Source organism: Falco naumanni, chromosome 2 (assembly GCF_017639655.2).
Source record: "Falco naumanni isolate bFalNau1 chromosome 2, bFalNau1.pat, whole genome shotgun sequence".
NCBI lineage: Eukaryota > Metazoa > Chordata > Aves > Falconiformes > Falconidae > Falco > Falco naumanni.
Window position 1 is genome coordinate 92,553,983 of NC_054055.1, and position 11,915 is coordinate 92,565,897.

At 44.9% G+C, this 11,915-nt stretch overlaps 1 protein-coding gene across 4 annotated transcripts in view; it reads left to right on the forward strand.

Annotated features, from left to right (window-relative positions):
- PHKA2 (phosphorylase kinase regulatory subunit alpha 2) overlaps positions 1-11,915 on the forward strand; it is a 49,211-nt gene that overhangs the window by 32,185 nt on the left and 5,111 nt on the right. For 3 of the 4 annotated variants that reach the window (XM_040582624.1, XM_040582627.1, XM_040582628.1), the window contains 5 exons: positions 1,008-1,109; positions 2,471-2,589; positions 8,209-8,376; positions 9,951-10,004; positions 11,355-11,555. In XM_040582624.1, the coding sequence (XP_040438558.1) occupies positions 1,008-1,109; positions 2,471-2,589; positions 8,209-8,376; positions 9,951-10,004; positions 11,355-11,555 (644 nt within the window). The remainder of the gene's footprint in view (positions 1-1,007; positions 1,110-2,470; positions 2,590-8,208; positions 8,377-9,950; positions 10,005-11,354; positions 11,556-11,915) is intronic. The other variant, XM_040582626.1, reaches the window with a different exon arrangement.

Genomic DNA, 11,915 nt, shown 5'->3' on the forward strand with positions numbered 1-11,915 from the left:
ATTTAAGTGACATATATAGTCAAACATATGCGTGACACTTAGGAGCATGATCTGGGCCATATTTTTATGTTGTCAGCTCTTGTTACCATTTCTAATGCCCTAGCACATCCTAAAGGGGGATAACTTTGTAGAAGCATATTTTCTGGTCTCCCCAGTTTTCTCCCTCCTGTAGTGAAGAGGGGGGGTCCCTGGTAGCTGGTTAGATGGAGCCCACTTTGAATGCTACTGCTCTCTAACTTCAGCGGCTAGCTGCCACTGGGGGATAGCAGGTTTCTCCCTTACGTTGACAAAAGGAGCCAAGTCATTTCTGGGATAATTTTTCTGTGTGAAGAATGTACAGAAAGCCCTGTTGTCCCCAAATCTGTAGCTGAATAGTGGAAGCTGTTTTGTTCACAGTCAAAGCCTGTCTTTCCTGGGGTCCCTGCTGTTGTTCCTTAGCCTTAAATGCCAGCTGCTTTGTACGCTGCCCTCAGCTTCATTGCTGCCTTTTTTTGTGTTCTCCTATGGGAGATTTCTCTGTGCATACATGTGTGCTCATGTGTATGCATGTGCTTTTTATATCTCTCACTTACAAGCATGATCGTTTAATTAAATAAAACACAAGCCTTCCACACGCATGCAGTTCTTTGTAGAATAACTCTGGCCTTTAGTTGAGATCTACATGTCATCTGCTTTTGGGAGACGGCTGTAATGCCTTGCCAAGTGGTCTTGCCCTACAAAGGAGCAACTGCTTTCTCATCAGCAGCTTCAGTAAGAATTTGCACAAGGTGCAGCTTAATATTCACTGTGCCAATAGTGTTATTTCCATTCAGTGTTTGTTGTTCAGTCCTGAAACGTATTTTTGAAATCTGACTCTGCATATTAGTTTAAAGGAAGTCTTAGCTACAAAGGTAAATGTGATTGAACTTCGTTCATTAGCAGTTTACTTAAGAAAACAAGCTGTAAAGCCACCTACAGTGATAATTTGTCTTTTTTGTTGGTTTTGGCGTGTGTTTTTTTTAAACTAGGTGAAGAAGCTTCAGAGAGTTTGATGAATCTAAGCCCCTTTGATATGAAAAATCTCCTGCACCATATTCTCAGTGGAAAAGAGTTTGGAGTGGAAAGAAGCTGTAAGTTGTCCACTTGAGCACTTTTATATGTTAAATGAGAACTATAAATATAAAGTTAGATTGTCTTATGAATAGGAATCTACTCTCTCAGCACATAAAATAGAGGTATATGTAATGTGTTAATTATGGGTGGGCAGTACCTGTGTCTGCCTGCTGTGGAATAAACAAAACAAGTACGATGGAAGCTGTTGTGCACTGGAATAAGGTTGTATCAAGTTTTCACTGAAATGAAGGCAAGCTTTTAAAATGAAGAAATTTTATATGACCTGTCCTGGTTTTGGCTGGGATAGTATTTTTCTTCTCAGTAGCTGGTACAATGCTGTGTTTTGGATTTAGTATGAGATTATGTTGGTAACACTGATGGTTATAGTTGTTGCTAGGTAATGCTTATACTAAGTCAAGGACTTCTCAGTTTCTCAGGCCCTGCCAGCCAGAGGGCTGGAGGGGCGCAAGAAATTGAGTGGGGACAAAGCCGGGACAGCTGACCTGAACTAGCCCGAGCTCCATACCATAGACCAGGGGTCCTCAAACTTTTTAACCAGGGGGCCGGCGCGTGGATGCAGTGTCAGGCCGTCATCTGCGGCTGCTTGGTTCCCCCCCAACCCCCGGCGGGGGGGTCTGTAAATACCGGGGGCCGGATTGAGGACCCTGGGGGGCCGTATCCTGCCTGCGGGCCGTAGTTTGAGGACCCCTGCCATAGAACATCATGCTCAGTATATAAACTGGGGGGAGTTGGCCAGGGCCTGCTGATCACTGCTTTATTTTATTCCTCTCCTGTTCTCTCTCCTTTATTATTATTATCATCATCATTATTATTATTATTATTGTTGTTAGCATTATTATATTTCAATTACTAAATTGTTCTTATCTCGGTACTCGAATGTTACCTTTTCCCTGATTCTCCTCTCCATCCCACTAGGGAAGGGTGGGGTGGGGGAGGGAGCAGCTGCATGGTACTTAGTTGCCAGCTGGGGTTAAACCACAACAGACCATAAGGAAAACCATAACAAGGTCACATGTAGCCTGCCTTCCAGGAGCCTGTCTCTGGTGCCCACATATTCCCAACTGGCATGTCAACTGTATCCTGGGTTCATTCTTGGCCCTCACAGACTCATTGTAACTCTAACATCTTTTAAGGCTACAATTGCTCAGTGTCATGGAAAATCAGGCCCCAGTATCCAAGTATGGAACTAGGCCCCTTACTTGATGCAATCGGGTTTTGAACTGTTGATGTGATTTCAAAGAATGTTGTCATGAAAAGCATTGTACACTTCTGAAAGGATATGTGTTTAAATTCTAGATACAATTTAATCTGTTTTGCTACCCCTAGAATTTTAAAAATGTCCATTTGCTTCTTTTAGTGCGACCTGTAGATTCCTCTTCATCTAGCCCTGCAATTTCTATTCATGAAATGGGGCATTCTGGAGCAACCAAAACAGAAAGAAGTGGTATTACTAAATTGAAGAGTGAGATGAAGCAGGTGAGGGTTTTCTGTCAATGCTCATCAGAAAATGCAGCTGTTCTGGAACTGTGTTATGTTAGGTTTTATTCTTGGTAAATGGCAGAAATTTCCAAGGGTCTGATTTAAAGCTGGTAACTAAACAGAAGGCAGTAAGGGGATGTGCTGGTAACTAAATAGAAGGCAGTAAGGGGATGTTTCCTCCAAAAATGTGCTCCCTTTTTTGTTTTTCTTTCACATGCCTAAATACAGAACTTGAACAAACTCTAATGCATTCACGGCACCAACTTCAAAACAGCTCTTTTATCATCTTTAGCTAAGGAAAAGTCAGATGCACAAAGTGAAGCTTTCATGCAAACAGTGTTCATTCTTGTGCTCTGTACAAGTTGCTAAAGTGGTCCACATGCCTTTTGGAAAAGATACACTTGGAAAAGAAATGTTGGTTTGTTTTCTTCCTGTTTTGTTTCTTCAGGAATGCGGGATGATTGCTGCTAGAATACACTTAATTTCAGTACTTTAAATTACACAGCAACAGAGTATATGGGGAGATATCACAGAAAACCCAACAAAATATTATGAATGAATGGGACTGATGGTTTTGTTACGAGTGGTTTTGATTTCTCTGTTTTGTGTGTCTATTTTCTTTTGCTCTAGATAAATAGGAAGGTAGTGGTCAAATAAAATGCATTTCTAAGAATGGTTCTGTATTTTCCAGCCTGGGTTATTCAGCCTGGAGAAGAGAAGGCTCCAGGGGGGGACCTTATTGCAGCCTTTCATTATATAAAGGGGGCTTGTAAGAAAGATGAAGATGTGATTTTTACGGAGGCCTGTAGTGGCAGGACAAGGGGCAATGGTTATAAACTGAAAGTGGGTACGTTTAGATTAGACATAAAAATATTTTTTTTTTATTATGAAAGTGGTGAGATACTGGAACAGGTTGCTCAGACAAGTTTTGGATGCCATCCATCATTGAAAGTGTTCAAGGTCAGGTACGACAGGGCTTTGAGCAGCCTGACCTAATGAAAGATGTCCCTGCCCATAGCACGGACTAGGTGATCATTAAAGGTGAATTCCAATTCAGCTATGCTATGATTTTGTATTAGAAACCTGTTGTTTAAAGGCTGTCTTAACGAGCCAGCCTGTTTCATTTAATCTGGGGCCATTTCTGCACGTTTTGAAGGAAATATTTGATGTTTTCCTTTCTGTGAAACAATTTGCTCAATGAGCCTTCAGAAAGGAGTGGCATTTCTGCATGGCCTTGACATGGTGACAATAAAGATCAGTTAATGATCCTTCGTAGGACGTGACCAGGCAGGGAAGCAAAGCCACCTGTGAAACGCAGTGTCTCTCATGAGACCTGCTTGTGGTGTTTAAGCCATGCCACTGCCTCAGCATTGTCACAGCCAAGCCTCATGCTGTGGCTGTGGAGGTGCTGCTGGTGGCTTTCCACGGGCCCTGAAGTGGCTTTGGGGGTTCACAGTTGCACTGCCAGCGTCTGACTTCGGCCCTTCCAGGAAGGAAGAAAGACTAGGCACTAGGTGGCAGCATTATTTTGTTTTAATACAATTTGTTTTAAATACAGAGGTGCACCCCAGCTGAAATATTTGGACCTTTCTTGGGGTTGGAAATGTCGTTCCTGTGTGGCTTCTGCATTAGATTAGATGGAAACTTGGTATTTTGCACAGAGGAGGAGTTGGCTGGACTCCTGGACATCATCTACCTGGACTTGTGCAAAGCATGTGGCACTGTCCCACACAAGATACTTGTCTCTAAAATGGAGAGACGTGGATTTGACAGATGGGCCACTCGGTATATAAGGAATTGGCTGGATGGTTGTACTCAAAGAGTTGCAGTCAACAGGTCAATGTCCAAGTGGAGACCAGTGATGAGTGGTGTTCCTCAGGAGTCCGTCCTGGGACCAGCGCTGTTCTAACATCTTTGTTGGTGACACAGATGACGGGACTGAGTGCATCCTCAGCAAGTTTGCCAACAACACTGAGCTGTGTGGTGTGGTCAACACGGTGGATGGAAGAGATGCCATCCAGAGGGACATGGATAGGCTTGAGAGGTTGGCCCCTGCAAACCTCATGAAATACAAGACCAAGTGTAAGGTGTCCTGTACATGGGTCAGGGCAATCCCAAGCACAAATACAGGCCGGGTGGAAAATGGATCGAGAGCAGCCCTGAGGAGAAGGACTTGGGAGTGTTGATGGATGAGAAGCTCAACATGGCCTGGCAATGTGCACTCACAGCCCACAAAGCCAACCGTATGCTGGGCTGCATCAGAAGAAGTGTGGCCAGCAGGTCAAGGGGAGTGATTCTGCCCCTCACCCTTCTGCTCTGCTCTTGTGAGACCTCACCTGAACTACTGCATTCAGCTCCAGAGCCCCCAGCATAAGGTGGCCATGGACCTGTTGGAGTAAGTCCAGGGGTGGGCCACAAACATGATCAGAGGGCTGGAGCACCTCTGCTATGAAGACAAGACATGCCGAGAGGGTTGGGCTTGTTCAGCCTGGAGAAGAGAAGGCTCCAGGGAGACCTTCCAGCAGCCTTCCAGTGCCTAAAGGGGGCCTACAAGAAAGCTGGAGAGGGACTTTTTACAGGGACTTGTAGTGATGGGAGAAGGGGTAACGGCTTCAAACTGAAAGAGGATAGATTTTGATTAGATATTTTCCATTGTGAGGGTGGTCAGGCACTGGAGCTGTGTTGCCCAGAGAAATTGTGTGTGGATGCCCCATCCCTGGAAGTGCTCAAGGCCAGGCTGGATGGGGCTCTGAGCAACCTGGTCTAGTGGAAAAGGTGTCCCTGCCCAGGGCAGGAGGATTGGAACTAAGTGGTCTTTAAGGTCCCTTCCAACCCAAACCATTCTATGGTTGCATGTTTGTTCCCCCCACCTTGCCATTCATGCTGCTTCCTGTCTCATCTCACTGCATCCTTCGAATAATACGCTAGATATTAATTTAATGTCATTTTGGTGGGGAGGGAATCAACTTTGTGTTACAAGGAACATTTCAAGTACTTGTGCTACCATCTCTTTGCACCAGAGCTCAGGTGTTGAGCGACTGCGGCACTCTTCTTTGCTGCCGTTGTTTCTCAAGTCTAAACATCAAGCCTTTGCCTGGGTCTGGACCATTAATGGTGAATAAGGAGGCATGGCTTGGGGTGGACAGTTACAGGAAAGTGCTGTTAAGTCTGAGGTGCTGCATCTGCATTTCAGCAGAATTTTTTTGCTGTGCATCTGTTTGTTTAATGCTGCCCCCTCCCAGTTGGCAGCCCGCAGACTTTCTGCAGCAGGATGGCCTTCTCGTGCAGAGTAGCTCCTGGCATTGCAGTGAACGGGGAATGGAAGGAGGGAGCTTGGGGTTTTTGCCAGCTCTAAGTCACAGGGAGGCTTCTACCTGCATCTTAAACTGTGGCGGTTTGCGTTGGAGCTCAGTGGATGGCGTGGGGGCTCCTGGCACCGTGGGGTCTGCCTCATGGTGGCCCTGGGAATGAGCAGCAGCTGCCCCAAGGTCAGTTGATGTGCAGCACTGCAAGGGGCCCAGGGGCCGTTGCAGTTTTCCCCTGAGTACCTGAGCTTAACCCATGTTTCTTGTCTTTGCACAAACGGGTTACTTAACCTTGTTTGCATCCTGTTCTGTCATGGCTGGCTGGCTGACATGTTGGTGTCTGTCTGGTTTTTTTGTAGTTCTTTCATGAGGGCCACTCCATGCCCAGCAGCATGTTCACTTCCATGGTAAAACACTGTCTGCAGCTCTGCACCTGCTCTTCACCCTGTGTGTGTTCCCAAGGGTTTTAGTTCTAGACACCTCCTGTGACTTCTCCTGCCTACAAACTTCTTTTCAAACCCTGCCTCTTTCTTTTGTTCATCTTAATTGATAGCCAGTTCTCATTAGTAATCTTTTAATAGAGGTTGAGTCTCGCATTTAGATCTACTTAGTTCTTCTGAAGCTTAAGCAGTTGTAGCAGATAAAACATTATAGCAGATTTAGCTACTTGATGGTGGATTACGTTACAGGTGTCATCAGTATTTAAAAGTAACGTAGTGCTGATAAATGCTGGCAGTCTCTGGGCAGTAATGAACCCAGAATGGCTTCAGGTTGCTGAGACAGGGGGTTTATGGGCATGAGTATCTCCTCACACAGTTACCTTCTTTCAAGGCAGAGAACTGTAGCTCTTCATTAGCTCTCACTGTTAAGAAGGAAGATTACTGTTTAAATAAAACAGAGACCTCAACAATTTGGGGTAAGTCTGAGGCTCCAAATCTGTTGTGAAGAGATGGAAAGTTTGCAACTATGCATGCACCTTGAACTGGCAGTTGTGATTTATGGTTCTCTGCACCTGCAGGTTTGCTGTCAGTGGCACACCTGCCACGTGTCCTAAATACACATCTGCAGAGCACCACTAGCCCTGTGGCCTGGCCTGACAACTGCCAGGTTGCTGATGTCTCTGTCTGCCCACAAACCAGGGCAGAGAGGCAGTCTTCAACTGTGTGTTTGATTCAAGTGCACAGAATTGTTCAATGACATCTTTGCTTCTCTGAACCACCTGAATGGCCAGATTAATTATTGTATGCAGATGGATTTCTCTACTTTGGCACTGATCCTCTTGCTGACCTCCTGCATCCCCTAGCTTTGCTCAGCAGCGTGGAGGAAGTTCTGTCTGTCTTGATCGGTGTGCAGTGGAAAGGAACAGCAAGCATCAAAACATCAAAGGAACACCACCTATGCCTCGCTGATACTGGTAGTAGTGGAAATGGGCTCTTCTCATTTGCTGGTCTGTGCAGAGCTTGGTTGTGTAGAATCAGTGAGCAAACAAACAGTTTTCAGTCTTAGTTTTCTCCTTCAAAAGTACTTTGCTCAGGCGGTTACTTACTCGGAGATGATGGGATTTGAGATGGTGCGGTCAGTGAAGTCCTTTCTGGGCTGAAAGTAGTAGATGTGCAGAGAGAAAGGAAACAGAAGAGCACAGTCTCCGTGAGTGCAAAGAGCAGGCAGACTGCGTGTGTGGAAATGGGAACCAGAAGTTGGTGGTAGTGCCACAACTGTGAAGGTGATTGGCTGCCTAATTTAATCTTCGAGTCTGGTAGAGTAAAATAATAGAGCAATAGCGAGAAGGGAAATAAGACTGACTGATACACAGAGGCAGGCATGATGATTACATGACCACATTAAGTTAATTTTTAATCTGCTTACTTGAATGGAGCTTTTTGCATTGAAGACCTCTCTTGCTGGATGCATGGACCCTTTGGTTCTCTTACAAAACTGAGCCTGAAGTCCGAGTGAGTCAGACCTACCTGCAAATCCCATCGTCTCACACACCGGTGATGCTGCCCTGGCCGACAGCTTATGCTTGTTAAATCAGTCGGGCCGTGTGTGGAGCCAAGCCGTGAAGTTTACCGGGTTATGCCTTGTTGAACTGCTTGCCTGTTCTGTTGAGAAATGATTGAAGTACCGGAGAGGTAAAGCTTGTTGTGAAGGGAATAGAAAGGGGTCAGGCCTGCTCCATCATCTGGTATGATGACATGCCCTGTATTTTTTCCCTGGTTTTGAGGTGACATTTTAACAGAATGATGTGTTCCCCAGGAGGAGCCCTTGGGGTGGTAGTAAGCAGCTAACCAAGGCTTTAATTTTTTTACAGAGGGGCAGTACTCCATCATCTCCCACTAGTACTTCTCCTACTCGGTCCAGTGGAGACACGAGCTGGGGTGACCGAAAAGGGCAGTGGCTGCGCAGAAGGAGGCTTGATGGTGCTATTAACAGAGTTCCTGTTGGCTTTTATGAGAAAGTGTGGAAAATCCTTCAGAAGGTAAGCTGACAGCTGCGGAGGGCAGGTAGCAAGCAAGCTGTACAGTGACTTGGGGAAGTGGTGGTCCAGAGGTGGCATGTTGATGGGAGTTTAAGCTGGTCTTCAGCTGGAAGTCTGGTGGAAACTAGAGTCAGTAGGAGTGTGTCTCTTGAACATAAAAGGGCTCCATTAACACAAGTTCATGTGTTTGAAAGTTTTTCCCTGAAACCACCAGCACTGAATTTTGGCTGAATGATTCTCTTCTGTCACTGTTTTGCATCACCTGTGGCCTAATACAAATCACAGTCAGTGCTGCTGAGGGACACTGTGATGCAGTGCAGCTGGTGTGCTGCAGTTCAGAAAGGCTGTGAGGAATGAAGTAGGAAACTGCACTGGCTCTTCCAAAAGGTCTTGAGATTTCTTGCTGGCTCTTGAGCTGTGTGGCATTCTTAACATTTGTTTGGGTTTTTTTTTTTTAAGTGAAAAGTAAGTCCTTGTCAGCACCTTGAAGACCAGGGATATGGAAATGTTTTGAAACAGCTCTCCAGGAAGGAGGAGAGAAGAATTAGGAATTTTTATTCATTTCAAAGAACATTTGTTCTTCTGATTTGCTGGATAAAAGCCAGCATTCGGCACGTTGCAGCACTGAGCTGTTCATGCCTACACAGTTGGGAAGAATGTGTATCACCAGCTTTGATTTTGGTTGTCCTTCTAAAATCACTTATGCTGAAGCTGTTAGTGTTGATGTTAGCCAAGACGAGTCATATGTGACCTCGTGGCTATTTGCTAAGGGGATCTTTCAGCAGAGTGAGCATCACTTCTGTCCTGACCCTAATGTAATAGCTGGGGATATTTGAATGGTTTTCTCTGGCTGTTAAAATCGATTTTGCTTATTTAAGTTGTCTTCAACATTTAATTCTTAAACTCTCTTTGGACTATTCGTAAAATATCTCTCTTGCTCTTGGTGCATTTTTGATACCTTGGGTACCCAGATGTTTTATTCCTTAGCCTGCCTACTTTTCACCATTTAGGTTTTGTCACTCTTTTCTTGTATACCACTTGGTATTTCTAACACTACCTCACCCCCACTGTTAGTGGCCCATGTCCATCGCCACAACATATTGACATCCTGGAGTTGTGGTGCCCTGGATCTAAAACACTTCATGTTGTTTTAGGGAAAATGAAAGGAAAAAAAAAAAAAAAAAAAGGTTCTCACTTTCGTGGTCTGTTGTCATGCTTTTACATTATCATTTATTTTCACATCCTTTCCCACAGAATGTTCTCATTGATTTGTTTCTCTCCTTTGTGTGCTTCCTGCTGTAGTGGCTCTCTAAGTACTTTTTTCCCCTTTAGTAGCTGAACTGGAACACAGCACGCTCACTACGTGTCATGTCAGGCTATTTCTAATGTTTGCCAGGTTACATAACTTTTTTAGCAAAGATGAAATCATATTTTTAACAGGTCTTGTGGTTTTTGTTTGGGGGGTTTTGGTGGTGTTTTTTTCAACTGAAAATTGTTACATACTGGCTTAGAGCAGAGCGCCCTTGGATTTCTTGCAAGAACTGTAATTTCTGTTCATTGTCAAAATGTTTCAGTGCCATGGTCTGTCCATTGAAGGGTACGTCCTTCCTTCTTCAACCACCAGAGAGGTACAGTACAATGCCAATGATTTTCTAGCCCCATGACTGAATGTTTGGTTTGACAGTGTAAGATGCAGCAGGACTGCTGCTGCAGGCCCTTAGTTTCTAGAAGGTCCAGATCTTCTGTCCTTCCCCCAGCACCTTGCCAGCTTCCCTGAGGCTGTGCCGATGAGCTCCTGCCAGGCAGGCCTGGGAGAGCAGCTGTGTGCAGGCTTTCCCGTCTCCCAGGCCTCCCTCTGCACACCTTCGCTGACCCCGTGCGCCCGTGGAGTGCTGCTTGAAAGAGGCTGGCTGATGGCCGTCCCTTGGGCAGGGTGAGGAGGAAGCACGGCCTTGCTGGAAGGAAGCAGGCACATTGCTTGCCGCTTTTCTTTTTTAATATGCTGCAACAGCAGCCAGTGTATTTTGGCATTGCAGTCTCAAAAGTAAATACCAATTAAGGATGATTGTTTCTAACCAAATCTTTGACTCCTTATATCCGTAAACCCTTCCTTACATTTTTTTTTTTCCTTAGCTGGATTGCCACTCTATCTTTAGGTGCTCTGCAAGTTTTGAATTTGCACCTATAAAATGAACTCTTGTGAACTGTAATCCATCAGTGGAAGAGAGGTGCTTGTGTGCCTGAGACTTTTTTCCTGTCTGGTTCCCTCAGATTTGTCTCTGGCTTCCTTTTCTTCTGAGGGATGGTGGTAACAGCTGAAGAGAGGAGCTGGAATTTTCTGCCAAAATTAAACATGTTTTTTTTTCAGAATGGAGAGCTTTATTTATTCCTATTGTGTAGACAAATAGGCTTATATTTTTAGCCTGTCAGACCTAGACAGTATCTAATTTTGGCATTTAAAGTAAGCACAAACCTCCTAAGGCAGCAGCCTTTCACATAACATCCATAGAGCTATGGCAGTGCAAATCAGGCTGCTTTACCAAAAATACAGCTGTATCTCCGTGTTGAAGAGTTTTCACTCTAAGCAGTTATTTTTAAAACTCAACAATACTTTCGGCTTTGCAACTAACCTGCAATGCCAGAAAGATACTTACAAGGCAGTGTGTTGTGAGACCACAGCATGAGGAGCAAAGAGTTAATTTGCCAGCTAAGCATCAGCAGACCTGTATGCAACTAAAACGTGTGTGTGATGGATCGCAGGGCTGGAGCAGTCTTCGGAAAGCTGTCCTGTTCACAGGATCAGGGTCTAGCAACACAAAAAATCTCTGTAAGTGCTAAAGCTGCACAGAAATGGTGCTCGCTTCAGTCAGCCTACCCCCGTGTGCAGAGAGGAGCATACATTTAAGTGCTTGCAGGACGTGTGGATCTAGTCTTGTGATTTGTCAGTTTTTCTTTCCATTTCCACTCAAACTCGCCAGATGACCCCGTGTGAAATCAAGTTTGCTGTGCACGTGGAGTCGGTGCTGAACCACGTACCCCAGCCTGAGTACAGGCAGCTCTTGGTGGAAGCTATTCTTGTTCTCACGTTCCTCTCTGACCTCGAGGTGAACAGCATCGGGGGCATCATCCACATAGATCGAATTGTGCATATGGCCAACGACTTGTTTCTGCAAGAGCTGGTGAGTTCAGGGGGCAGCGGTAGGAAGCCTCTGCATCTGAAAATTGTGCCCTGCTCCTTTTTTGATCCGTATGATGAGCTTGATCTGATTCTTTGCCTTACAAAGAGAGACCAGATAACTTAAGTATCTTCTGGAAATATATTTGGAAAACTAATTTAAGGATTGTAGGAGATCTAAAGGGAATAAAATTGTAGTGGCTGGCAAACTCTGAAGTGGGTAGATTGAAGTGAAGTTTTGCTTTACCACAGCATTAGAATTACCAATATTTGAGTAATCCTGCTGCAAAGAACAAAAATCTGTGAAGTTATATGTTCCTCATTTACTTACGCTGATCCAGCTAGGTCATGTGGGTCCTATAAT